This window comes from Scyliorhinus torazame, chromosome 13, assembly GCF_047496885.1.
Source record: "Scyliorhinus torazame isolate Kashiwa2021f chromosome 13, sScyTor2.1, whole genome shotgun sequence".
Lineage (NCBI taxonomy): Eukaryota > Metazoa > Chordata > Chondrichthyes > Carcharhiniformes > Scyliorhinidae > Scyliorhinus > Scyliorhinus torazame.
The window spans coordinates 5,869,325-5,896,333 of NC_092719.1; the positions used below are offsets into that span (position 1 = coordinate 5,869,325).

General features: G+C 51.0%; 1 protein-coding gene across 13 annotated transcripts in view; it reads left to right on the top strand.

Moving 5' to 3' along the window:
- frmd4a (FERM domain containing 4A) overlaps window positions 1-27,009 on the top strand; it is a 796,670-nt gene that overhangs the window by 607,357 nt on the left and 162,304 nt on the right. For all 13 annotated transcript variants that reach the window (XM_072470969.1, XM_072470973.1, XM_072470968.1 and 10 more), the window contains 2 exons: window positions 1,720-1,804; window positions 15,091-15,147. In XM_072470969.1, coding sequence (XP_072327070.1) covers window positions 1,720-1,804; window positions 15,091-15,147 — 142 coding nt within the window. The remainder of the gene's footprint in view (window positions 1-1,719; window positions 1,805-15,090; window positions 15,148-27,009) is intronic.

Sequence of the window (27,009 nt, forward strand, 5' to 3'; positions counted from 1 at the left end):
CACCAGAGGAAGGGAGGAAAAGGCAGCAGTGGATCTTCGGCTGTGCACAACAACATTTCGCCGAGGATTTCATAGAATTTAGAATTTACAGTGCAGAAGGGGGCCATTCGGCCCATCGAGTCTGCACCGGCTCTTGGAAAGAGCAACCTACCCAAGGTCCACACCTCCACCCTATCCCCATAACCCAATAACCCCACCCAACACTAAGGGCAATTTATCATGGCCAATCCACCTAACCTGGACGTCTTTGGACTGTGGGAGGAAACCGGAGGAAACCCACGCAGACACGGGGAGGATGTGCAGACTCCGCACAGACAGTGACCCAAGCCGGGAATCGAACCTGGGACCCTGGCAATGTGAAGCAATTGTGCGAATCACAATGCTACCACAATTGACCTCAGGATGTGCCTGTTTACAGTTTGAAAGGGATTAGCATATATTTATTCTGGTAACTTATCACATCTTCAGGCTGTCCTGAAATACTCTCCCTACAATGGTCTGCCTTTGAAGCTTTGACAGTTTGGCGTAAAAGTAGCTGTCCAGCGATGGAGGCTTTTGGTGACAAGGTGAAACCGGAATGTCTGGGGTCGTTCTCCTTGGATCCAGGGAGTTTTGATCGAAGTGCACGGGCTTAGGTAACATAGACAAGGAAAAACTTCCAGTTTGCTGATGGTTGCAGGACTAGAGGACACAGATTTAAGATTTTGCGTAAGAGATGCGGGGCGGGGGGGGACGGGACGGAGGGGGGGGGACCTTCTTTACGCAGAGTGTGTTAGTACTCGGGCTTGAAGGAAAAGGTCCTGTACAGAACAAGCTCGCACAGGCAGTCAATGACAGAATAACCACACAGTCTCTTTGTGATGGTTCTGCTCGAGGGAGGAATGTTGGCCAGTACCCTGACACAGTCTGTGCCGGTCATGCTGGGGGACGGGGGGGGGGGGGGGGGGGGGGGGGGTCTTCCGGAGCTGCCGACAGTGCGCCCCCGCGGTGGTTTTCCGACCAGTGAGGGGTGCATTCAAGGGGAAACACGGTTGACAACAGCGGGACCAGATGATCCCACCGCTTGCCAATGGCAGGTCACGGGGAAACATGTAGCGGGGTGCGCAGATTATCCCGCCCTGCAGGTCAGACGGGTGAAAGAATCACCTTCCAGATGTAAGCATTCAGCAAAATCTCTGTTCAATCCAGCATCAGAGCGAACCTCCACTTCTAGATGTGCTTTCCATTCTGATTTTACCAAAGATCTCCCCTCCGAGCTGCTTAGTAACGAGTTAGGTCACAGTGACATTGTATTACTCTCAGCTTTAGAAAAAGGTTTCAATTCCCCTGCACTAAAGGGAATGGGCTTGTTGAGCACAGCAGTCCTCAGAGATATACATGCACAACTATAAGTTAAACTCTGATGATAAACCAGAATTATGTCTACAATTGGAATTATTCAATTTTTTTAACCAACAAAATACTGGGATCATCGCCACCTTTCGACGTCCTTAGTCAGCCCTTCTGCTTACGAGTATTTCTGGCTGTGTCGAGATCTCTTTAATGAAAAGCTGACGGTAAGTTAGTTAGTCCGACTTCACCCTTCGAAGCCAGTCCGATTCGATGTTACAGAGTTGAGAAGTGGAAAGTGCAATATGAAAACCCTTGACCAGAGATTCTGGAGGGGGGGAAAGATAATTTCTTCATAATGTTTACACTGAGATCTCAATTCTTTTGCAGGTTCTACATCGAAAGCATTGCTTACTTGAAGGACAATGCCACCATTGAACTATTTTTCCTGAATGCAAAGTCTTGTATCTACAAGGTAAGAATGTGTCCCCAGGGCCAACGTTTGTGACAATCTCTGTTATAATACTGACCAAGTCCACTGCTGCTAGACCTACAGAACTTGAAAAGACTACAGGAGAAGTATGAAGTATAGTAGCATAGTGGTTATGTTAAACAGCGATTCTATTAGTCACCCTGGATTAATGCTTCAGAGTCACGAGTGCAAATCCTACCATGATGCTTGGGAATTTAAATTCAATTAATTAAATGAATCTGGAATGAAAAGCCTGACTCTAGTACTGACGATGAAACTACTGGATTGTTGTAAAAACCCATCAGGTTCACTGATGTCCTATATGGAGGGAAATCTGTTGGCCGGGATTCTCCCCTACCCGGCGGAGCTGCGCCGCACCGGCGCCGAGGAGCGCGTGAACCACTCCGGCGTTGGGCCGCCCGGAAGTGCAGAATCCTCCGCACCTTCAGGGGCTAGGCCGGCGCCGGCGGGGTTGCCGCATGCGCGGGGGCGCCAGCGTGTGCAGGGGGGGTTCTTCGCCACGCCGGCCATGGTGAACCGTTACAGCGGCCGGCGCGGAGGGGAAGAGTGCCCCCACGGCACAGGCCCGCCCGTGGATCAGTGGGTCCCGATCACGGGCCAGGCCACCGTGGGGGCACCCCCCGGGACCAGATCCCTCCGCGCCCCCCCAACCCCCACCCGAGAACTCCGCAGGCCGCCCGCAGAGCCAGGTCCCGCCGGTACGGACCTGGTTTGATTTACCAGCGGGACCGACCGAAACCGGGCGGCCGCTCAGCCAATCGCGGGGCGGAGAATCGCGCCAGTTATCTTTCCCTGGTCTGGCCTACATGTGACTCCCAACCCTCAGCAATGTGGTTGCTTCATATGTGCCCCTCTGGAATAATCTAGCAACTCACTCAATTGTATTCAAGAACAACCTTCTCATAAGACCATAAGACATAGGGGCAGATTAGGCCATTCGGCCCATCAAGTCTGCTCCGCCATTCAATCATGGCTGATATTTTTTTCATCCCCATTCTCCTGCCTCCTCTCCATAACCTCTGATCCCCTTATTGATCAAGAACCTGTCTATCTCTGTCTTAAAGACACTCAGTGATTTGGCCTCCACAGCCTTCTGCGGCAAAGAGTTCCACAGATTCACCACCCTCTGGCTGAAGAAATTCCTCCTCATCTCTGTTTTAAAGGATCGTCCCTTTAGTCTGAGATTGTGTCCTCTGCTTCTAGTTTTTCCCTACAAGTGGAAACATCCTCTCCACGTCCACTCTATCCAGGCCTCGCAGTATCTTGTACGTTTCAATAAGATCCCCCCTCATCCTTCTAAACTCCAACGAGTACAGACCCAGAGTCCTCAACCGTTCCTCATACGACAAGCTCTTCATGGACAGTTAGAGATGAGTATTAAATGCTGATCTTGCCACTGGTGCAGCTGTCCTGTGAATGAATCTTTTAAAAGTCTTTTTGTGGTTAGGGTTCAGCTGGCAGGGGGCCTGGGTGTGTGAGGGGCGGAGTTCTGAGGTCTGGCAAGGATGGAGTCAGATTAATAGATGACTCCGTGAGTTCTGAATTCAGCTGAACACTCTGAATGGGATATTCGATCAACTGGAGAAGAACGGGAAGTTCGGTAAAGTGACTCGCTTGTACCAAATGAACGCAATAAATGAGATGATTTAATTCTAATCAGAGAATAGTCCTGAATACACTTCGCCCTGCCAAGAAGCCATAAGCCAACTTGCTCGTTCAACTGACCAAGGGAATGCACAGCAACGAGCTTTGACGTTCCTGCGCCGTGCACCACAATACAGTTGATAGACTGTGAAGCTGAGCGAGGGGGTAAAGCGATACTTCAGTGAGAGGAGCGGTCGGTGCTCACAGAGCCTGCGGAGGAGATTTACCACAATGGACCCGCGCATGGAGGGCTTTGGTTACAAGTTTGAGCCGGAAAAGCTGGGGCTGTTCTTGGAGCAAAGGGCTTGTGATTAAAGTACAAGATTATGATAGGCTTTGATGAGGTGGACGAGGAAGAACTTCCCATTTGCTGGAGGCAGAAGGACATGGGGGTCACAGATTTAAGATTTTGGGGAAGCTGAGGATGAACGTTGTTTACACGGTGAGTTTAATGACCAGGAACTTGCTGCCAATGATGGGGGAGGAAATGGAGGCCGTCCATTCAGTTGAGGAAACTAGGCCACGCTGACAAGGATGCTGCAAGGACCCCGTGTGAAATAGTTTTGGACGCTTTCTGAGCACAGTTCCCATTGTCTCTAAGCAGAATAACACACCTACTCAAGGGGGGGAAATAAACAAACCGTGCTCTGGTGGAGTAGGGGTGAGCTGGGTTGTCTGAGTAGAGATGATGGAGACTAGAATGGGACAACGGTACAGTTAGAGACATGGGGCGGGATTATCCAACGCCGATATAGTAATAGGCAATAGGACGAAGAATCCACTCCGCAGCGCCAAAATCGGGGGCGGCGCCGGTTTTGAGTGTCCGCCCCCTCCAAAATGTCCAAATCGTGCCACACGGCGTTGCAACGGTGTTGCCGTGTGACCGATGCACCGCCCCCGGTGGGCCAAGTTCCCGACCACGCTGAACCCAGCTGCGGACTGTGTCCAGCGCCGCCACACTCAGTCGGGATCCGTGCCGGGGGGGGGGGGGGGGGGTTGGCCGGGGGGTGGCCTGTGGGGTCGCGGAAGGCGGGTCGGGTCCGCGCACGGCTGGCGCCATGTTGCAGGTCGTCCCCGTGCACATGCGCGGCCCGGGACCCGGCCATTCTCAGGCGTTTTTTGGTGCCGGATCCGGGAATTTCACCTGGCCCCGCTGCTAGCCCTTCACCGGTCCCGGATTGGGTGGGGGTTCGGTGCCGATTTATTCGTCGTAAAGCGCCCGCGAATTCTCCCTTCGAGCCGGCACTTAGCCGCTGAAATGGAGAATTCGGCCCGTGGGGTATCCAATACCCATGCCCAGCTATCTGCCACAACTCCCTGGGGTTTGACAGCAATGCACACAGTGCCTCCAATCGCATTGAAGTAACAGTCTGAGAATGCAGCATTTCAGGAGCTTGTGTCCGGAGCGCTGCAATAGGCTGAATATTTCTGTCCATTATCAGTCTGTGCTATCGAGAGAGAGCAGGCGCCGTCCCAGTCTCCCACATTGCTCAGCTTCCTCATCTAACCCAGCCCCGTCGCCTCCTATCACCCCGCGATGAAAGATGTCGAACTGGGTGGTTCTTGATCGTGCAGGAGTGACTGGTCCCGGAATGAAGCTTGTCAGAGCGCAGCAGGTTCAGGGCAATCTGAGAAACTGCAGCACAGAAACAGGCCACTCGGCCCATCGGATCCATTCATTTGTAACCCTGCTAACCTGTCTAACTCCGCTTTCCAGCCCTTGGACTGTACCCCTGTCGGTTAGGACACTCCTAATGAATACCCAAGTAAGTTTTAAAATACATTGAAGGTTTCTGCCTCCATCCCCCTTTCAGGCAATGAGTTCCAGACCCCCACCATCCTCTGGGTAAAAGTAGTTTATCCTCAACTCCCCTAGAATCCGTCTTACCAATTGATATAAACCAGTGAAAATGGGTCCTCCCTTTCCACTCTATCCCCTTATAATTTTATAAACCTCAATTAGAACTCCCCTCAGCCTCTTCCATTCCAATGAAAACAGTTCCCAGCCTGTCCAATCTTTCCTCGTTGATAAATTCTCCATCGTTGTAAATCTCCTCTGTACCCTCTCTAATGAGATCACATCCTTCCTGCAATGTGGTGGCCAGATCGGTGCACATTCACAGAATCATAGAATTTACAGCGCAGAAGGAGGCCTTTCGGCCCATCGAGTCTGCACCGGCTCTTGGAAAGAGCACCCTACCCAAGGTCAACACCTCCACCCTATCCCCACAACCCAGTAACCCCACCCAACACTAAGGGCAATTTTGGACACTAAGGGCAATTTAGCATCGCCAATCCACCTAACCTGCGCATCTTTAGGGTGGGAGGAAACCGGAGCACCCGGAGGAAACCCACGCAGACACGGGGAGGATGTGCAGACTCCGCACAGACAGAGACCCAAGCCGGGAATCGAACCTGGGACCCTGGCGCTGTGAAGCAATTGTGCTATCCACAGTGCTACCGTGCTGCCCTCATTACTCCAGCTGTGATCTAAAATTGTGTTTTATACAGATCCAGGTTAACCCCCTTGCTCTTATCTTCTACGCCTTGGCCAATAAAGTACCCTGTATGGCCTTCTTAACCACTCTGTCTGCCTCTCCTGGGCATGTATTCTGGTCCTCTGCAGTTCTCAGTATTTTACCATTTGCTGAATGTTCCCTTGTCTTGTTAGCCTTCCCCAGATGTATGACCTCATAGATAGAACTCCACTTGCCACTTCCCCCCCCCCCTCCCGGCCATGTGTGGGTGCCGAGCACAACACGTCCCCAGCACATGGAAAAACCTCATGGGTGAGACATTGTCAGCCTATCGCAACTCCCTGAACAGTCTTGCAGAATGAGGAGAGGACAGAAAACTAGAAAAGGGGGGCGGGGGGGGGGGACGAGTGTGCGAATAAACAGCAAACTCCCGTCTGCAAAACCCGCGGTGGCACCTGAACAATTATTTTTAGTGGCCTACAGTGAAAATCTGCAAGTGTTCTTGAGCCAAAATTCCATCTGCATCGACCCTCACTATCAAATAAACTTTGACCCAAACAGAAATGAAATTCCCCCCTTCGAGTTCACGAGCAATTCATGTTTAAGTGATCCCCAAGGGAGATTTCACACGAATCTTGTGGGTGTAGATGGTGAGTTTTGGACGTGAACTCCTGGATTAGATTACTATCCGATAAACACTCCCAGGTATCCATTGTTCTCTGTGAACACTGCTCAAGGTGCAGAAGTAATTCAATCATTCAAATTAAAATGGTGTGTTGGAAAGTGGAGCTGCCGACAGTCGTTTCCGCCTCCCTGGTATAAAGCTAAAACGCAGTGAGGGGCCCAGTCTCAGGATAGGGAGCCGATCATTCGGGCCTCAGATGTGGAGAGACTATTTCACACAAAGGATTGTGAATCTTTGGAATTCTCCACCCCCAGAGGATTGTGGAATCTCCACCATTGAATACATTTCAGGCTGTGGGGGTGGACAGATTTATTGTGGGGACCGCACTCCGTTGAGTTCATACATGGCCTGTGGCTGGGGCGCCCGGAGATTTTGCGGCTAAATCAATTCCTTAAAGAGAGGTCCATTCTCTCCACTTACCTGTGTGTGTGCGCTGAGGGGAATGGATTAGTTACTGAGCTTTTCAATCATTTCACCATCAGCAAAGCGTGCCCCAAATCCCAGGTCACGATCCCATTCTCTGCCTTTTCCCCCATCTCATTCCGATCCCACGCCTTGCCTTTCCCATATCCCGGCCCATCTGATCTCGGATTTGACGTCCCAAACAGAGACGGAAGCAACTTGACGAGAGGCAACAAGCTGACACTGGAACTTTAAATGGTTCTAGATTTTTCTGGATGGTTCCAGGGATGAGGCCCTACAGTTACGGGGATAGGTTGAAGGTGTTGGGATTGCTACCCCTCGGGAAGATTGACAGGAGGTTTGATAGAAGTGTTCAAAATCATGAGGGCTCTGGGCAAAGTGGACAGAAAGGAAGTGCGTCCATTGGCGGAATGATCAAGAACTAGCGATAAAAACAGAAAATGCTGGAAGAACTCAGCAGGTCTGGCAGCCTCTGTGGGGGGAGAAACAGAGTTGACATTTGGAATGTCATGGGAGTGTCCCTTTAAGAAATGTCTCTGTCTTATCACATGGGCTTCAGTGATGTCATTGTGTGGGTGGAGCTGGGCTGTGGCTCCGTGAGTTTTACTTTCGCTTTGAGTTTGGCCTGGTTTGAACTGCACAGGTTGAAAGTTCAAACCAGTCCAAATTCAAAGTGAAAGTAAAACTCACGGAGCCACAGCCCAGCTCCACCCATTTCCCTTTGAACCCTGCGAATAAATTACTCAATCATTACTAAGTTGTGTAGAATGTTGTGGGTAGCACAAGTGGGCAGCACTGTGGCTCCACAACGCCAGGGTCCCAGGTTCGATTCCCGGCTCGGGTCACTGTCTGTGCGGAGTCTGCACGTTCTCCCCGTGTCTGCGTGGGTTTCCTCCGGGTGCTCCGGTTTCCTCCCACAGTCCAAAGATGTGCAGGTTAGGTGGATTGGCCATGTTAATTGCCCCGTAGTGTCCAAAAGATGTTCAGGTTCGGCAGGGTCACAGGAACAGGACGGGGGAGGGGGCCTCAGTAAGGTGCTCTTTCGGAGGCTCAGTACAGATTCAATCGGCCAAAAGGCTTCCTTCTGCACTGATGGAATTCTGAGATTCTATGAAATGTGAATAAATTAGTTTGAATCCTGAAGACCAAAGCGAACTTTGTTCAACAAACCATGCTTCATCTAAATAGCACGACAGTGCTCCGTTACACTTCACCAGCCCACAGTGCAGCTGCTGAAATCAAATGCCACCTCTTCCTCTTGTTTATTCTACATGAAGTGCTTTTTTCCCATGTGTGCTTCAAAAGAAAAGCCGTCCTTCTTGTTGACTGAGAGTGTGCCTCTGTATTCAGAGATTAACTGTAACTCCCCAGGTACTGCTTGATTTGTCATTTACCACATGTCAAACATCTTACTTTCTCCTCAAATTGATCTCCTCTCCTGAAGTCATTAGTTTATCGAGAGTTACAATTCTGCATGCCAGGGGCTGGCGGCGCATTTACCCAGCGGGCCAGAGTCGGGTTTTTTTCCCCTGTTAGATGAATGCAACATCAGCGATGGAAGCAGAACAGAGGAGTTATCCTCACTGTCCTGGTCAATATTTATCCCTCAATCAACATCATCATAAAAACAAACTATCTATTCATTGTCACGTTGCTGTTTGTGGGATCTTGCTGTGTGGTGAGGTGAGAGTGTCTGACATTGACATCAAGGCAGCATTGCACCCAGTGTTGGCCAAAGAGCATGAGCAACATTGCAGTCAATGGGAGTCAGGGGGAAAACCCTCCACTGGAGTCATACCTCGCACAAGGGAAGATAGTAACGGTCATTGTAAGTCTTTTTATAATTATCCTTATTAGCGTCACAAGTAGGCTTACATAAACACTGCAATGGAGTTATTGTAAAAACCCCCCAGTCGCCTCATTCCGGCGCCTGTTGGGGTACACAGAGGGGGAATTCAGAATGGCCAATTCACCTAACAGCACGTCTTTCGGGACTTGTGGGAGGAAACCGGAGCACCCGGAGGAACCCACGCAGACACGGGGAGAACGTGCAGACTCCGCACAGACACTGACCCAAGCCGGGAATCGAACCCGGGTCCCTGGCGCTGTGAAGCAACACTGCTAACCACTGTGCTACCGTGCCGATACAGTCCCAGGACATCATTGCAGGTGTTTCTCAGGATAGTGTCGTAGGACGAACGATCTGTCTCAACAACGACCTTCCCCCTTTCAGAAGGTAGATGTGGGGATGTTCGCACAATGTTTAATGCCATTCACAACTTGTCAGCTGCTGAAGCAGTTCATGCTGGTACATAGCAAGACCTGGACATCTTTCAGGCTTGAGCTGATAAGTGGCAAGTAACATTTACACTGGACAAGTGTGACCATAATACATAGGAGCAGAATTATTTCTGACAAGAGAGAATTTAAACATCTTCCCTTGATGTTCTGTGAACCTGCCATCATTTAAATGAACTGGACCTATCAAATAAATGTTGTAGCTACAAGCGCAGGTCAGGGATGAGAATTCTGTAATGAGTAATTCACTTCCTGACTCTTGTCATGGAAGTGTCCCTTTAAGAAAGGTTTTTGTCTTATCACATGGCTTCAGTGATGTCATTTTGTAGGTGGAGCTGGGCTGTTGCTGTGAGGTTTTTTTCAGTTTCAGTTTTGACTCAGGCAGAGAAAAGAAGTGTTTTGGCCTGTGTCTCTCTCGACTTTCATTTTAAATATCTGTTCCAGTAAAAAAAAAACTTTGGTTGTGGCTAACATCTCTGGTAGCTTAAAAGATATAGTTTGCTTTCCGGAAGGCGTTTGAATCGGCTGGTTGTGACGGGATCAGACTCTCAGGGGAAACCAGTGTCATTCAAGTGAGATTACAGTGTGCTGGGCCACATCCTTGAGAAGGGCTTTTTGGTTTATTGGATTTTATTATTGAATTGGAACAGTTAAAGGGGGATTCATTAAGTGTTATACATAGATTACTGCAGCTGTGTGGTGACTCTATGTTTGTAGTTGATAGAAATTCTTGCTTGTTTTGATACAAGTGTCTGGGAAGACTGATAAATCACATCTGTAGGGAAGGTTTTTGTAATCATCCCGGCCAAATTCAACATAAAAGTTATAGGTCCGGTGAACTTCATAATACACTTTAGAGTTTTTAAACCCTGGCCCATAAAACTCTCCAAAGCCTAACCACAATCTACAAGGCAAATGATGATGGAATGCTCTCCGCTTTGTCTGAATGAGTGCAGCTCCAACACTCAAGATGCTCAGTGCCATCCAGGACAAAACTTGATTGACACTCATCCACCACCTCAAACACTGCCAGCGATATATACCATCTACCAGATGCACCGCGGAAACTCACCAACGCTCCCTTCGCCAGCACCTTACAAACCCACAACCTCAGCCGCCTAGAAGGACAAGGGCAACAGATTCATGGGAACACCACGACCTGGGAGTTCCCCTCCAAACCACACACCATCCTGATTTGGAAATATATCGGCCGTTATCGCTGGGTCAAAATCCTGGAATGCCTTCCCTAACAGCACTGTGGGTGTACCCACACCACATGGACTGCCGCGGTTCAGGTGGCAGCTCACCACCTTCTCAGGGGCAATTAGAGATGGGCAATAAACACTAGCCTAGCCAGCAACACCCACATCCCAGTACTGATTATAAAAATCATTTTAAAAATTGGATACTGTGCTTCCTATATTGCCACAGTGACCACATTTCACAAGTACTTGATTGCCTGTAAAGCATTTTGGAACATCCTTAGGTTGTTGAAAGTTGCTACGGGAATGCAAGGTTGCCCTTTTCTTCATTCATTCCTTTAGGATGTGCAGCTGACACAGGGAGAGTCGGCAGAAATCTCTTATTGCAGGACTTGTGAAATTGTAAACTCGGTGCTTTTTTTTTTGCGCCATTGTTGTTTAATCACAGATGCAGCCTCTATCGCTGTCTTTGATCTCATGGAGTTCTGAGTTACTAAATGTTGGACACAGCTGTATTTTCTAGCACTGGTAAACATAAGCTAGGATTTATTTTTAATCACTCTGAAATAACAGCCAGAGAAGGAGGAGCCTCTGAGAAAATTGATGGAAACTTCCTGTGTAATCCCAGAGCCAGAATTGAGTTTTGCTTGTCCCGCTGAAACAGATGTAGTTTCCTCCCAGAGACACACATGCCAAGAACCTCCAGATGTTGCACCCTGTTCCAGCCCTGTCCACGCTGCAAACGTGCGAGATGGCGCAGCGACCGCCTTTGCCAAAGATCCCTTGAGAATGATGATCAAAAGCTGGGGTCACCCGATTGACTGGGCGGGTGCAGAGATTCATAAAACCGGGTTGGGTAACTTCGCTCATATGGAGAGGCAGAGGTCGTTCTCCTTAAAGCAGAGAGGCTTAAGGAGAGATTTAATGGTGGTGTTCCAAATTGAGGGGTTTCAATGCTATATAGAGGGAGCAATGTCCCTCTGGCAGGACTGTTCAGCAGAGGACTCTGATTTGAGATAGTTGCCAAAAGAGCCAGAGGGAGGGTGAGGAGAATTTATTTTGTGCAGCGAGTAGGTTTGGCCTAGGCCACACGTGAAAGTGAAGCAGGTTCATTAGTAAATTTCAAAAGGCACTTGGATAAAATGTGTAAAGTTTCTGGGACTGTGGAGGAAAGGACAGGAAGTGGGGCTCACCATGTTTCTCTTTAATTCACTGATGGGGTGTGGGCATCACTGACCTGGACAGCTTTCACTGCCCATCCCTAATTGCCCCTGAGAAGGTGGGGGTGAGCCGCCCTCTTGAACCGCTGCAGTCCATGTGGTGTAGGTACACCCACAGTGCTGTTAGGGAGGGAGTTCCAGGATCGCGACCCAGCGACAGTGAAGGAACGGCCGATATATTTCCAAGCCAGGATGGTGAGTGACTCGGAGGGGAGCCTCCAGGTGGTGGGGTCCCCCATGCGTCTGCTGCCCGTGTCCTTCAGGGTGAGAGAGGTTGTAAGTTTAGTAAGTGCTGATGCTTCACATTCTCAGTTCTGGCACATGCCCTCCACCTGTAGCGGGACATTAGTTCTTTGTTTAACCATTACTATGCCTGACCTGCAACCAGTAGCCTGAGAACATCCCCCTGGTTGTTTGGTGTAAGTTTGAAGATGGATTTGTGAACACCCCCTTGGTTTGGTTTGACTTTTCGAACAGAATCTGATGTCATAAATGCTGATCCACCCAGTATAAATTCAATTATAATGTTACGCCAAACTTTGGAAGGGTTCCAGTACAGACTCGCTGGGCCAAATGGCCACTCTCTCTGCTGCACGATTCCGTGATGTGCTAACGCTGATTTTTCAGTCTGACCGAAGCAATTTTCATGCTTTGTTTCCCGGGGCAGGAAACGTTTATTCTGCCCTTCACAGAGTAATCCCAACAATTCAGTAAAATAGACTGAGAACAAGAGCGATTGACACTACGGAACTTTGACTTAAAATTGCAAGTTTCTGCTTGTTCATCCCCGACAAATGAAACCGTTCCCTTTTTTAAAGAAGTGAATGAGCTGAGTTGGTACTCAGTGAGGTCACTTGGCTGACATGAGTTGCATCATTCTCCAGCCAGGAGAGTGAAGTCTGTGTACAGATACTGACAGGACTCTGCTTTCAGCCTGCAAAAACCCATGCAGTTAAACATTAATGTTGTTCATAAGATAACTTCCCCCCTCAGCTTCTTGCTGATTATTAAAATGATTGAAAACAGGGTTTAAATCATTTACCAACCATATCCAGTAGAGTGCTTAGGAACTTTTGAAACTTTCCAAACTTCTGTTTGAAGGATGCTTTTGCAAATATTGATACAACTCTGACATGACGTCTCATGGGACAGGAATGTGGGTCACAGCTTGGGCACTATCATGTTATAGCCCAATCTCCCAGCTATACTCCCAGTTAACAAGGCTGGGAAGAAGAGAGTTTGAAAATTGACTCTGTTTACTCTCCTGGCTGGACGCAGCATGAGGTGGAGTGGGAGTTTGCGGCTTTGAATCCCCCCCCCCGCCCCCGTCCCCGTCCCGTCCCGTCCCTCTCAGCTCATCCCGTTAACGGCTCAGTGGCAGAGGCAATTGGATATTCCAGAAAGGGGAGCCCAGTTGTCCACCTACACATGCAAGCATTTGACCGTCATGCCGTGTTTGGAACTACTGCGAGTCTTTCCCTCAAGGCTGAATAGCCACCCTGAGGAGTGATCACACAGCCTTCGGCAGCAAAAGCTGGCAAAGCAGCAACAGCACTGCTGTGTTACCGGAGACAGTGCCGAGAACGACTTTTTCCCCTGGGGAGTTGGCAGCTCCTGCGAATCGCCTTGGGGACCCTTTCCTACACTGGATGCGATTTATAAACAAATGAGTGATGTTACTGCTATGGCTGTGCCTCATCTTCCTGCGGCGATGGCGTTTGCACGCTCCATGTTAAACGCTCATAATTTGCCAGTGCGTTACCTCTGTCAGAAATCGGAAAGCTAACAGACAGATAAAGGATATTGTTTTCTGTCGCAGATTTGCTGACACAAGCGACAATGCAGGTCAAAGTGTGGTTGGTTATTTTGGTAACGTTGCTGAACTAAACAATTCGGCAACAGCAGGAAGTGTTTAATAACCTTTATCTTTTTTTTAATATAAATTTATAGCGTACCCGATTCATTTTTTCCAATTAAGGGGCAATTTAGCACGTGCTGTGAACTGTTTCAATAAACAGAGTATCCACACAGCCCCCTCCCCGTACGTTGGTACTGAGGGGAGGGTACCCTGTTTCTCCAATACAAAATTAGTGTTTGTACCGTTTGGCCTTGTGTATATTTTTTACTGTTTTAATAAAAAGATACGGTGAATCCACCTACCCTGCACATCTTTGGGTTGTGGGGGTGAGACCCACGTAGACACGGGGGAGAATGTGCAAACTCCACACGGATAGTGACCCAGAGCCGGGATCGAACCTGGGACCTCGGCGCCGTGAGGCATCAGTGCTAACTACCGCATCACCGTGCTGCCCGTTAATAACCTTTGTCATCCCATCAACTGACCAATCCAATGATTATCACAAGGAAGAAAAACAAGCCTTCCGTTCACTGTCCTCTGGTGGGTTTTTCCTTCAGTTAGTGGTTCGGGTGCTAGAGTCTTTCCAGTCACACACCTTTGGTCTGGTCTGGTCTGTCCAGAAAGGCTGACCCACTGCCCCGCCAAGCTTCTCTGTTTAAAGGGAAACGCGTCTGGAGTGGTTGTTAATTAAATCAGAACGATGAAAGAACAATCCTTTTCCTTGTCCTTTATACCTCGCCCTGTGTTAACGGCAGGGCCAGCATTGGGGAAGTTGTGGGTCAGTGAGAGGTGAATGACCCTGCTTGGTCAGAGCACGTGGGAACCTTATGGATATTGCTTCAGCCCAGAACACTGGCATCTCGTGTGCAGCCGGCTGACCAGAAATACAAAGCAAAAAGAAGGAAGTTAAGAAATTAAGAAAAAAGTTGACTTGTCTCTAAAGTATTGCTGTGAGGCCGGTGCTGCAGGGTGGGCTGTGGGGCGGGGCCTGTGTTCCTACATCCCGGAATTAGAGCTCTAGCCACAAAACACCCACATGAGGGGCTCGGGAATTGCAGCCTGCCCTTCCACAGGCGGAACACTCCCTTGGAGGAGTGAGGGTGACTCTGTGGGGCCTCAAGCTGTGGGCTGGCAAAGTTTGTGGGACAAGCCCCTGAAGCCCTTGGAATCCGGGAGCCGTCTTTTGATCCACAGATTTTGAACAGACTGAGTGAAAAGGAGCCCCTCTGAAACGAGGTAGCGTTTCACTCAACGCCACGCATCAGTTGCTACACTGCTATCGGTTTTCACAGCTGAGCCTCTTTTATTCCGAATGAAAAGTTTCTTTCAAGCAAGGCAGACGGGAAAGGGGGAGGGTCTGTGGAAACTGCTCCATTTAAAAAGCAGCAAAGTGTAACAGGGAAGCTGCTCTTTCCATTTCACTCCTAGAATTTTAACTTTGCTTGTTAATTTCTCTCACAGGAGCTGATTGAAGTTGACACTGAGGCTATTTTTGAATTGGCTGCGTACATACTGCAGGTAAGAACATTAAAGTTTGTGTATGCCTGGAATGCAGAATTTGCAACGTGCTCTGATGTGAGTGATTCATTAAAAAATGGCACAGGAGAATATCCCTCTACTGGAGATATTGGGATTGTTAAAATCAAAAGTTAACTGCTGTGCATAAGTAGCATTGAGCGTATCAGTGGAACAGTGGAGTGCTTTATGTGGTCAGGAACTGCAGAACCATCGGAGCATAATGGTGAAAGATCACAAAACTACATCTGAACAGTTAGGCACACCCTTCACTAAATCCTCAATTGCACTGTCTCTGTGCAGCCCCACAGCACCGTTTATTCAGCATGGATTAGCTAGATTTTGCAGTTTGCAGTTTTGTTTTTCCCTCCCTGATCCCGGTTTTGATTTTGTTGCTTTAACCTATTGAGCGAAAGGCATGCGGTCCACTTCTCGATTCACTAACGCTCTGGTTGCTGCGGTCAAAGGGAATGGCAGTGAACATACCTGCCCTGTCGCATTGTTCAGCTGCATCAATTAATTCGAGCAGCTTAATGGATCCAGCAGGGAAGCATTTGTTCTGCAATTGTTGAGCGCAGCAAATTCTGCTCTTGCCCGGTCTGCGAGGAGGGGGGTGCAGAGGATAAGTTGGAGTTTGTCATTAATATCTAAAGCTTTACATTAATGTCATAACAATCCGCTACAAAGCAGGGAACTGGTTCACAGACTAACCTGAAACAGTGACTTGTTGAGCACTCAAACTTTAATTTGCTGCAACTGCTGATGCTTGTCAAACACCAACAGGAAAAGTCCACTACTGCATCTTTGAATTTATGATTTTACAGAGTGTTAGGGTGCCTGCTGAGATTGAAAGATCGAAGCAGTTTAAGCTCTTGGCGATACCTCGTTAGGCTCTGGGCATCTCAAACAACACACTTTTTAAATCACTTTAGTGTATTGCCGGGCAAGTTTCCATTTCTCACATCTGTTGCTGGAGGATGAACGTTTATTTCCGTAAAAGGGTCAGAGTTTCGGCAGCTACCGTGTGTGAGAATTTTGAATTGCGTTCTGCTGCCCTGTTAAGCTTTGTGCTGGCGTCGGTATCTTGCTTTATAAACCGTCTACTCTTTCTCCGTGACTCTTTGATGCTGAAACGCAAACCCTTGTGAAGTTGCTCGGCGCGAATACCAGCCCGACCATCTTCCCATTCCAGCAAACTGAGACCGAGACCTGGCCTCAATTCCAGCTGCTAACCTGGACAAATAAATCCTTATAGGGCTCTGATATAAGCTTATGCACAAACTTTGACCCTTTATCCTGCGAGTTTTGTTTCAGGTTTATTTTATTATCTCACAAGACGGAGGATCCACTCTTCACACATTTGTGTCCTTCCACAGTCCCGAAATATGTGGGGCGCTATCCCCCCCCCCCCATCGGGTGGGAGAATCGCCGGGGCGCCGTGCGAATCGCACCACGCTGCCCCGACCCCAGCACGCGATTCTCCCCCCCACCCCCCCGGAAACCAGCGGCGCGTGATTCGCACCGGGCCGCTCGGAGAACCGGCGAGCGCCGATTCTCCGGCCGGAGGGGCCGAGCGGCCGCTACGACACGAAAGGTTCCCGCCGGTGCCGTCCACCCTGGTCGCTGCCAGCGGGAACTCTGCGGGGACGCTGGGGGGGCGGCCTGTGGGGGGGAGAGGGGGGCTCCTTCACCGGGGTGGCCTCCGATGGGGTCTGGCCCACGATCGGGGCCCACCGATCAGCGGGCCGGCCTCTCCCCCCTCCCCGGGCCTACCTCCTTCCGCGCGCGGGCCCAGGACACCGGCTCCATGTTGGTGAGGGGCCGGCGTACGTATGAAGTTCCCCGCGCATGCGCAGGATGGGCCCAACTACGCATGCGCGGGTTGGCGTGGCGCCCATTTGGCGCCGCGTAAGGACGCTGGAGCGGCGTGAACCGCTCCAGCGCCGTAGCAGAATAGGTTGTGCCCGGGCCCTCTTCGCGCCGTCATGAAATGCGACGGCATTCACGGCAGGACGGAGTGGGGGGGGGGGGGTCCCCCGGCAGGACGGAGTGGGGGGGGGGGTCCCGGCAGGACGGAGTGGCGGGAACCACTCCGGCGCAGAGCAGCCCCAAAGGTGTGGAATCCTCCGCACCTTCGGGGGCTAGGCCCGCCCCGGAGTAGTTTGCGCCGGCTGGCGGGAAAGGAGCTGGGTGCCACGGCAACCGCCGCCAAAGGGCCTCCGCCGGCCGGCTCGAGCCGCCGCATGCGCGGGAGCACCAGCGCGTGCAGGCGTCGTCCCCGCGCATGCGCAGAGGGCTTCGCTTCCGCACCGGGAATGGCGGAACCGTACAGCCGCCGGTGCGGAAGGATAGAGTGCCCCCACGGCACAGGCCCGCCCGCGGATCGGTGGGCCCCGATCGCCGGCCAGGCCACCGTGGGGGCACCTCCCGGGGCCAGATCCCCCCCGACCCCCCCGGAGCCCGCCTGCGCCGCCAGGTCCCCCCGGTAAGGGACCTACCCTAATTTACGCTGGCGGGACAGGCAAAGAACGGGCGGGACTTCGGGCCATCGCGGGCCGGAGATTTCGGTCAGACCCGGAGCCCATTGAGTCGCGCCGGACCCTGCCATTCTCCGAGGCGGGCGGCGTGACTCACACCGGGCCGATTTTTGGGGGGAGCGGGGGAATTTGGAGGGCGGGGATTCACGCCGACCCTCGGCGATTCTCCGACCCGGCGGGGTGTCAGAGAATCCCGCCCAATAAGTCGGGAATTGAAATTAGTCAAGTGAAGCTGTGCTGTCAGCCCTGGTGGTTTTATCAGGCCGAAATCTGAATATTTAAAGAAGGATGCAGGGCCTTTGGGCTGGTAGTTTGACCAACAATCAAACTAAACATCGGTAGCCACCGGATCGAAGTGGGTGTGATTCACCTGCATCCTTCCTTAAATATGCAGATTTCTGCCTGGTAAAATCACTGGGCCCACAACACAACTTCCAGCCTGGGCCTGGCAACCCAGACAATGCTGCCAAGTTAACTTTCATCCAAAGAGGATAGGAAGAGGCCGTTCCAGGTGAATTTTTTATTTGAACCAGGAGGAGCAAGCGCGGACCACAGGTTCGGGGAGGCATGGTTAGACAGTGCCGAGGACCCGGGTTCGATCCCGGCCCCGGGTCACTGTCCGTGTGGAGTTTGCACATTCTCCCCGTGTCTGCGTGGGTCTCACCCCCACAACCCCCAAAAAATGTGCAGGGTAGGTGGATGTGCTGGGCCACGCTATTTGAAAAACCTTTTATAAAAGGAAAGGTTAGATAGAGCTCCCCAAACCCTCCCCCCATCACAAGATGTCCAGTCCCTACATGTCCTTGGTTGCCAGTAGACCTCAATCAACCGTCTTCTGCACACTTCACCCAGCGGCATGGTAGCAAGGCCCAGTTGGTTACGGTTGCCGAGGCATGATCCTGCCGCTGGTGGACAGGTAATTGGTAAACACCCAAGGGTTGCCACTGAAATCTAGGAGGTACAATCAGGTTGGAGATTGCCATGTTTTATGGGTTCTGCCAGATGTAGTGAATCAGTCAATGAGTGCTGATGATGTTCATGTGCAGATTTTTATTTATCTTTCCCTGACCAATGGGAAAGGTTTGCTGGCCAAAAACAGTCACTAACGTCTTGCAATAAAACTGTTTTTTTTACTGTTCTGGTCATGACCCTGTGATACAATCAGAGGCAGTTAGCTGCCCACACAGTCTGGGCCGCGAGGGATTTAAAGAATGGGGAGCGAAACAATGACTATATAAACATTACTGAAATAAGAAAGATCTGTTTCAGTGGTGGTATTGACTGGAGGTGAAAGATGTCGTTGATTAAACTGAGCGTGTGTTTCACAGCAGTCACGGGCTGAGAAGAACGAGGAGCAGCATGGGAGATATTAAACGCAGCTGAACACTTTCCAAAACCCCTTTCCCGTGACCCCACTGAGGGGCGAATGGGGAAGTTCAGCGTCACACAATTTTCCCATGACCACCTTCCCCACACCCCATCACATCAGTCATCTCACATTCCTGAAATCTTTGGAAAATCTTCCTCGGAATCCGTGCATCTGTCATTTTGATTTGTCTTTTTTTTTTAATGGTGTGATCATTTTCACATGTACACTGATGACCCCCAGCTCTGCCTCGCCGCCGCCCCTCTCAACTCCTTCACTGGTACTAACTTATCAGATTGCTTGTCCGACATCCAGTACTGGACGAGCCGAACATCCCTCCAGTGACGTATTGGGAAGACCAATGCTGTTGTTTTTGCTCCGCGCTCCAAACTCTATTCCCTAACTACCGACTCCATCCCTCCACCAGGTAACAGTCTGAGATGAAGCCAGATTGTTCTTAACTTGGTGTCACATTTCAGAGAAGAACTTCCAACCTCATGGTGCGCCAACTCCACCTCCATAACATTGCAAAACCTTGTCCCTGTCTCAGCTCTTCCGCTGCTAAAACCCTCATCCATACCTTTCTTACCATTAGACTGAAATAATCCAAAGCACTCTCGTCTCGTCTCCCTCATTCTCCCCTCCCTAAACTTGAAGTCATCCAAAATTCTGCCACCCGTGTTTTAACTCGCGCCAAGTCCCCTTCGCCAGTCACCCCTATACCCTCTGACCCACATTGGCTCTTGGTCAAGCAACATCTTGGCCTTGAAATTCTCCTTTTTAAATCTCTCCATGACCTCGCCCCTCCCTATCTCTGTGATCTCCTCCAATCCCACCACCCTCTGACATATCTGCACTTTGCCCATTCCCAGTTACAATTGCTCCAACATTGATGGCTATACCGTCAGCTGCCTGTGCCCCGAGCTCCGGAATTAACCCTCTCCAACCTCTTTATCTGGCTTTTCCTCCTGGAAGGCACTTTTTAAAACTCTTTGGCCAAATATTTCTTCATGTGGTTCAGTGTCGGATTTGACTGTGTGGAGATCCTTTATTTTTTTTTAATAAATATTTTATTGAAGATTTTTGGTCAACCAACACAGTACATTGTGCATCCTTTACACAATATTATAACAACACAAATAACAATGACCTATTTTATAAACAAAAAATGAATAAATAATAAATAACAAAAATGAAAACCAACCCTAATTGGCAACTGCCTTATCACAAGTAACACTCTCCAAAAATATAATTTAACAGTCCAATATATAATTATCTGTCGCAACGACCTATACATATTATACAGTATATATTAACAACCCTGAGAGTCCTTCTGGTTCCTCCCCCCCCCGATCCTGGGCTGCTGCTGCTGCCTTCATTTTTCCATTCCATCTATCTTTCTGCGAGGTATTCGACGAACGGTTGCCACCGCCTGGTGAACCCTTGAGCCGACCCCCTTAGAACAAACTTAATCCGCTCTAGCTTTATAAACCCTGCCATGTCATTTATCCAGGTCTCCACCCCCGGGGGCTTGGCTTCTTTCCACATTAACAATATCCTGCGCCGGGCTACTAGGGACGCAAAGGCCAAAACACCAGCCTCTCTCGCCTCCTGCACTCCCGGCTCTTGTGCAACCCCAAATATAGCCAACCCCCAGCTTGGTTCAACCCGGACCCCCACTACTTTTGAAAGCACCTTTGTCACCCCCATCCAAAACCCCTGTAGTGCCGGGCATGACCAAAACATATGGATATGATTCGCTGGGCTTCTCGAGCACCTCGCACACCTATCCTCCACCTCAAAAAATTTACTGAGCCGTGCTCCAGTCATATGCGCCCTGTGTAATACCTTAAACTGAATCAGGCTTAGCCTGGCACACGAGGACGACGAGTTTACCCTGCTTAGGGCATCTGCCCACAGCCCCTCCTCGATCTCCTCCCCCAGCTCTTCTTCCCATTTCCCTTTTAGTTCATCTACCATAGTCTCCCCTTCGTCCCTCATTTCCCTATATATATCTGACACCTTACCATCCCCCACCCATGTCTTTGAGATCACTCTGTCCTGCACCTCTTGTGTCGGGAGCTGCGGGAATTCCCTCACCTGTTGCCTCGCAAAAGCCCTCAGTTGCATATACCTGAATGCATTCCCTTGGGGCAACCCATATTTCTCGGTCAGCGCTCCCAGACTCGCGAACTTCCCATCCACAAACAGATCTTTCAGTTGCGTTATTCCTGCTCTTTGCCACATTCCATATCCCCCATCCATTCCCCCCAGGGCAAACCTATGGTTGTTTCTTATCGGGGACCCCCCCAAGGCTCCAGTCTTTCCCCTATGCCGTCTCCACTGTCCCCAAATCTTCAGTGTAGCCACCACCACAGGGCTTGTGGTGTAGTTCCTCGGTGAGAACGGCAATGGGGCTGTCACCATAGCCTGTAGGCTAGTCCCCCTACAGGACGCCCTCTCTAATCTCTTCCACGCCGCTCCCTCCTCCTCTCCCATCCACTTACTCACCATTGAAATATTAGCGGCCCAATAATACTCACTTAGGCTCGGTAGTGCCAGCCCCCCCCTATCCCTGCTACGCTGTAAGAATCCCTTCCTCACTCTCGGGGTCTTCCCGGCCCACACAAAACCCATGATGCTCTTTTCAATCCTTTTTAAAAAAGCCTTCGTGATCACCACCGGGAGGCACTGAAACACAAAGAGGAATCTCGGGAGGACCACCATCTTAACCGCCTGCACCCTCCCTGCCAGTGACAGGGATACCATATCCCATCTCTTGAAATCCTCCTCCATTTGTTCCACCAACCGCGTTAAATTTAACCTATGCAATGTGCCCCAATTCTTGGCTATCTGGATCCCCAGGTAACGAAAGTCCCTTGTTACCTTCCTCAATGGTAGGTCCTCTATTTCTCTACTCTGCTCCCCTGGATGCACCACAAACAACTCACTTTTCCCCATGTTCAATTTATACCCTGAAAAATCCCCAAACTCCCCAAGTATCCGCATTATTTCTGGCATCCCCTCCGCCGGGTCTGCCACGTATAGTAGCAAATCGTCCGCATACAAAGATACCCGGTGTTCTTCTCCTCCTCTAAGTACTCCCCTCCACTTCTTGGAACCCCTCAACGCTATCGCCAGGGGCTCAATCGCCAGTGCAAACAATAATGGGGACAGAGGGCATCCCTGCCTTGTCCCTCTATGGAGCCGAAAATATGCAGATCCCCGTCCATTCGTGACCACGCTCGCCATCGGGGCCCTATACAACAGCTGCACCCATCTAACATACCCCTCTCCAAAACCAAATCTCCTCAACACCTCCCACAAATAATCCCACTCCACTCTATCAAATGCTTTCTCGGCATCCATCGCCACTACTATCTCCGTTTCCCCCTCTGGTGGGGCCATCATCATTACCCCTAACAGCCTCCGTATATTCGTGTTCAGCTGTCTCCCCTTCACAAACCCAGTTTGGTCCTCGTGGACCACCCCCGGGACACATTCCTCTATTCTCATTGCCATTACCTTGGCCAGGATCTTGGCATCTACATTTAGGAGGGAAATAGGTCTATAGGACCCGCATTGTAGCGGGTCCTTTTCCTTCTTTAAGAGAAGCGATATCGTTGCTTCAGACATAGTCGGGGGCAGTTGTCCCCTTTCCTTTGCCTCATTAAAGGTCCTCGTCAGTACCGGGGCGAGCAAGTCCACATATTTTCTATAGAATTCGACTGGGAATCCATCCGGTCCCGGGGCCTTTCCCGCTTGCATGCTCCTAATTCCTTTCACCACTTCTTCTACCTCGATCTGTGTTCCCAGTCCCACCCTTTCCTGCTCTTTCACCTTGGGAAATTCCAGCCGATCCAAGAAGCCCATCATTCTCTCCCTCCCATCCGGGGGTTGAGCTTCATATAATTTTTTATAAAATGTCTTGAACACTCCATTCACTCTCTCCGCTCCCCGCTCCATCTCTCCTTCCTCATCCCTCACTCCCCCTATTTCCCTCGCTGCTCCCCTTTTCCTCAATTGGTGTGCCAGCAACCTGCTCGCCTTCTCCCCATATTCGTACTGTACACCCTGTGCCTTCCTCCATTGTGCCTCTGCAGTGCCCGTAGTCAGCAAGTCAAATTCTACATGTAGCCTTTGACTTTCCCTGTACAGTCCCTCCTCCGGTGCTTCCGCATACTGTCTGTCCACCCTCAAAAGTTCTTGCAGCAACCGCTCCCGTTCCTTACTCTCCTGCTTCCCTTTATGTGCCCTTATTGATATCAGCTCCCCTCTAACCACCGCCTTCAACGCCTCCCAGACCACTCCCACCTGGACCTCCCCATTATCATTGAGTTCCAAATACTTTTCAATGCACCCCCTCACCCTTAGACACACCCCCTCATCTGCCATTAGTCCCATGTCCATTCTCCAGGGTGGGCGCCCTCCTGTTTCCTCCCCTATCTCCAAGTCTACCCAGTGTGGAGCGTGATCCGAAATGGCTATAGCCGTATACTCCGTTCCCCTCACCTTCGGGATCAACGCCCTTCCCAGCACAAAAAAGTCTATTCGCGAGTAGACTTTATGGACATAGGAGAAAAACGAGAACTCCTTACTCCTAGGTCTGCTAAATCTCCACGGGTCTACACCTCCCATCTGCTCCATAAAATCTTTAAGTACCTTGGCTGCTGCCGGCCTCCTTCCAGTCCTGGACTTCGACCTATCCAGCCCTGGTTCCAACACCGTATTAAAATCTCCCCCCATTATCAGCTTTCCCATCTCTAGGTCCGGAATGCGTCCTAGCATCCGCCTCATAAAATTGGCATCATCCCAGTTCGGGGCATATACGTTTACCAAAACCACCGTCTCCCCCTGTAGTTTGCCACTCACCATCACGTATCTGCCCCCGTTATCCGCCACTATAGTCTTTGCCTCGAACATTACCCGCTTCCCCACTAATATAGCCACCCCCCTGTTTTTCGCATCTAGCCCCGAATGGAACACCTGCCCCACCCATCCTTTGCGTAGCCTAACCTGGTCTATCAGTTTCAGGTGCGTTTCCTGTAACATAACCACATCTGCCTTAAGTTTCTTAAGGTGTGCGAGTACCCGTGCCCTCTTTATCGGCCCGTTCAGCCCTCTCACGTTCCACGTGATCAGCCGGGTTGGGGGGCTTCCTAACCCTCCCCCTTGTCGATTAGCCATCCCCTTTTTCCAGCTCCTCACCCGGTTCCCACGCAGCTGTATCTCCCCCAGGCGGTGCCCCCCCGCCCATCCCCTCCCATACCAGCTCCCCCCCTCCCCAGCAGCAGCAACCCAGTAATTCCCGCCTCCCACCCCCCCCCCCGCTAGATCCCCCGCTAGCGTAATTACTCCCCCCATGTTGCTCCCAGAAGTCAGCAAACTCTGGCCGACCTCGGCTTCCCCCCGTGACCTCGGCTCGCACCGTGCGACGCCCCCTCCTTCCTGCTTCTGTATTCCCGCCATGATTATCATAGCACGGGAACCAAGCCCGCGCTTCTCCCTTGGCCCCGCCCCCAATGGCCAACGCCCCATCTCCTCCACCTCCCCTCCTCCCCCCATCACCACCTGTGGAAGAGAGAAAAGTTACCACATCGCAGGATTAGTACATAAAACTCCTCTTTCCCCCCTTTTTAACCCCCCTCTTCGCCCCCCACATTCGCCCCACCACTTTGTTCAAACGTTCTTTTTAATAACCCGCTCATTCCAGTTTTTCTTCCACAATAAAAGTCCACGCTTCATCCGCCGTCTCAAAGTAGTGGTGCCTCCCTCGATATGTGACCCACAGTCTTGCCGGTTGCAGCATTCCAAATTTTATCTTCTTTTTATGAAGCACCGCCTTGGCCCGATTAAAGCTCGCCCTCCTTCTCGCCACCTCCGCACTCCAGTCTTGATAAACGCGGATCACCGCGTTCTCCCATTTACTGCTCCGAGTTTTCTTTGCCCATCTAAGGACCATTTCTCTATCCTTAAAATGAAGGAATCTCACCACTATGGCTCTGGGAATTTCTCCTGCTCTCGGTCCTCGCGCCATCACTCGGTATGCTCCCTCCACCTCCAACGGACCCGCCGGGGCCTCCGCTCCCATTAACGAGTGCAGCATCGTGCTCACATATGCCCCGACGTCCGCTCCCTCCGCACCTTCAGGAAGACCAAGAATCCTCAGGTTGTTCCTCCTTGCGTTGTTCTCCAGTGCCTCCAACCTTTCCACACATCGTTTCTGATGTGCCTCATGCGTCTCCGTCTTCACCACCAGGCCCTGTATGTCGTCCTCATTCTCGGCTGCCTTTGCCTTCACGACCCGAAGCTCCCGCTCCTGGGTCTTTTGTTCCTCCTTTAGCCCTTCGATCGCCTGTAGTATCGGGGCCAACAGCTCTTTCTTCATTTCCTTTTTGAGCTCTTCCACACAGCATTTCAAGAACTCTTGTTGTTCAGGGCCCCATGTTAAACTGCCACCTTCCGACGCCATCTTGGTTTTTGCTTGCCTTCCTTGCCGCTGTTCTAAAGGATCCACTGCAATCCGGCCACTTTCTCCTCCTTTTTTCATCCGTATCCAGGGGGGATTCCCTTCTGGTTTACCGCACAGTGTTTTTAGCCGTCAAAATTGCCGTTGGGGCTCCTATCAAGAGCCCAAAAGTCCGTTTCACCGGGAGCTGCCGAAACGTGCGACTCAGCTGGTCATCGCCGCACCCGGAAGTCCGTGGAGATCCTTTATTAATTTAAAGATGCTTTATAAATATAAAATGGTTGTATCTCGTTGTGCTACTGACCAGGGAGGGTTGGGATTTACTGGCACTTTGGCGGTGGGCTGAGATTTGGACAGTTGCTGTATTCGGCATTCTGCCGTCATCAGGTCAGTTTGCCGGCAGTGATGAAAGTGGCAGATTGGCTGCCCGCTCGCCCGCCCGCTCGCCCGCTCGCCCGCCCGCCCGCTCGCTGCCTGATGGAACCGGATAAAGGCGCAAAGCTGCCTCCGCTGACATTTTGCCAGCGGCTGAGTGACCCTCTGTCCGTGGCGAGATTGTCCAGTGAAACCTGGTGGCCTCCGAGCAGGTGGGGGGGGGGGGGGCATTCTTTGCCCCATTGAGGGGACCCTGGCTGCAGTGTCCTCCCTACCCAAACCCACCGAACCTTCTTGGAGGGCGCACAGCCATTGTTTTTTTTTATTAGTGTCCCCCCCCCCTCCCCAGCTCCAATAGTTCTGACATTCAAGATACGGTTCTCGGAGATTGGGCTCCAAATCCATTTGCAAGATTGCCGACATGGTGAAGAACGAGCCCCAGCTCCGGGCTAGTAGGCCACCATTTTTATTGCCCATCCGTAATTTCCGTGGAGAAGGTGGTGGTGAGCCACCTTCCGGAGCTGCTGCAGTCCATGCGGTGTAGGTCCAGCCAGAGTGCTGTAAGGGAGGGAGTTCCAGGAATTTGACCCAGTGACAGTGAAAGGACACCGATACATTTCCAAGTCAGGATGGTGAGTGACTTGGAGACGAAGGTACAGGTGTTGGTACTACCATGCCCTTGTCCTTCCTGTTGGTGCATTCAAAGGAGCACTTCCAACCTCCAACAGCAGTCCCAGCAATGGCCACCACTCCCGGTGGCGCTACTGAGGGTGCTGAACTGCTGGTCCTCTGTGTGATTCGTTCATAGGGACCGTAGCCCCTATCTACTCAATTGGCTGCCACCTAATGGCAAAATGCATTAGGCGCCTTTAAATACCCGGTGTGGTATTCACCCAGCGCCCGAGAGTCAACGGCCGCCCCCACGAGACCTCAATTAGGCGCTGTTTAACACGGGTTTCCATGAATGTGGACATGGGGTGATGGCGCCTCCCGGGCCATTACAGACCCCTGGGTGGTCGGGGCAGGGCATGGTAGTACCCTGGAATTCCCCCTGGTATCTGGACACCTTGGCACTATCAGCCTGGCACCATGACAATGCCACCCAGATACCTTGGCAG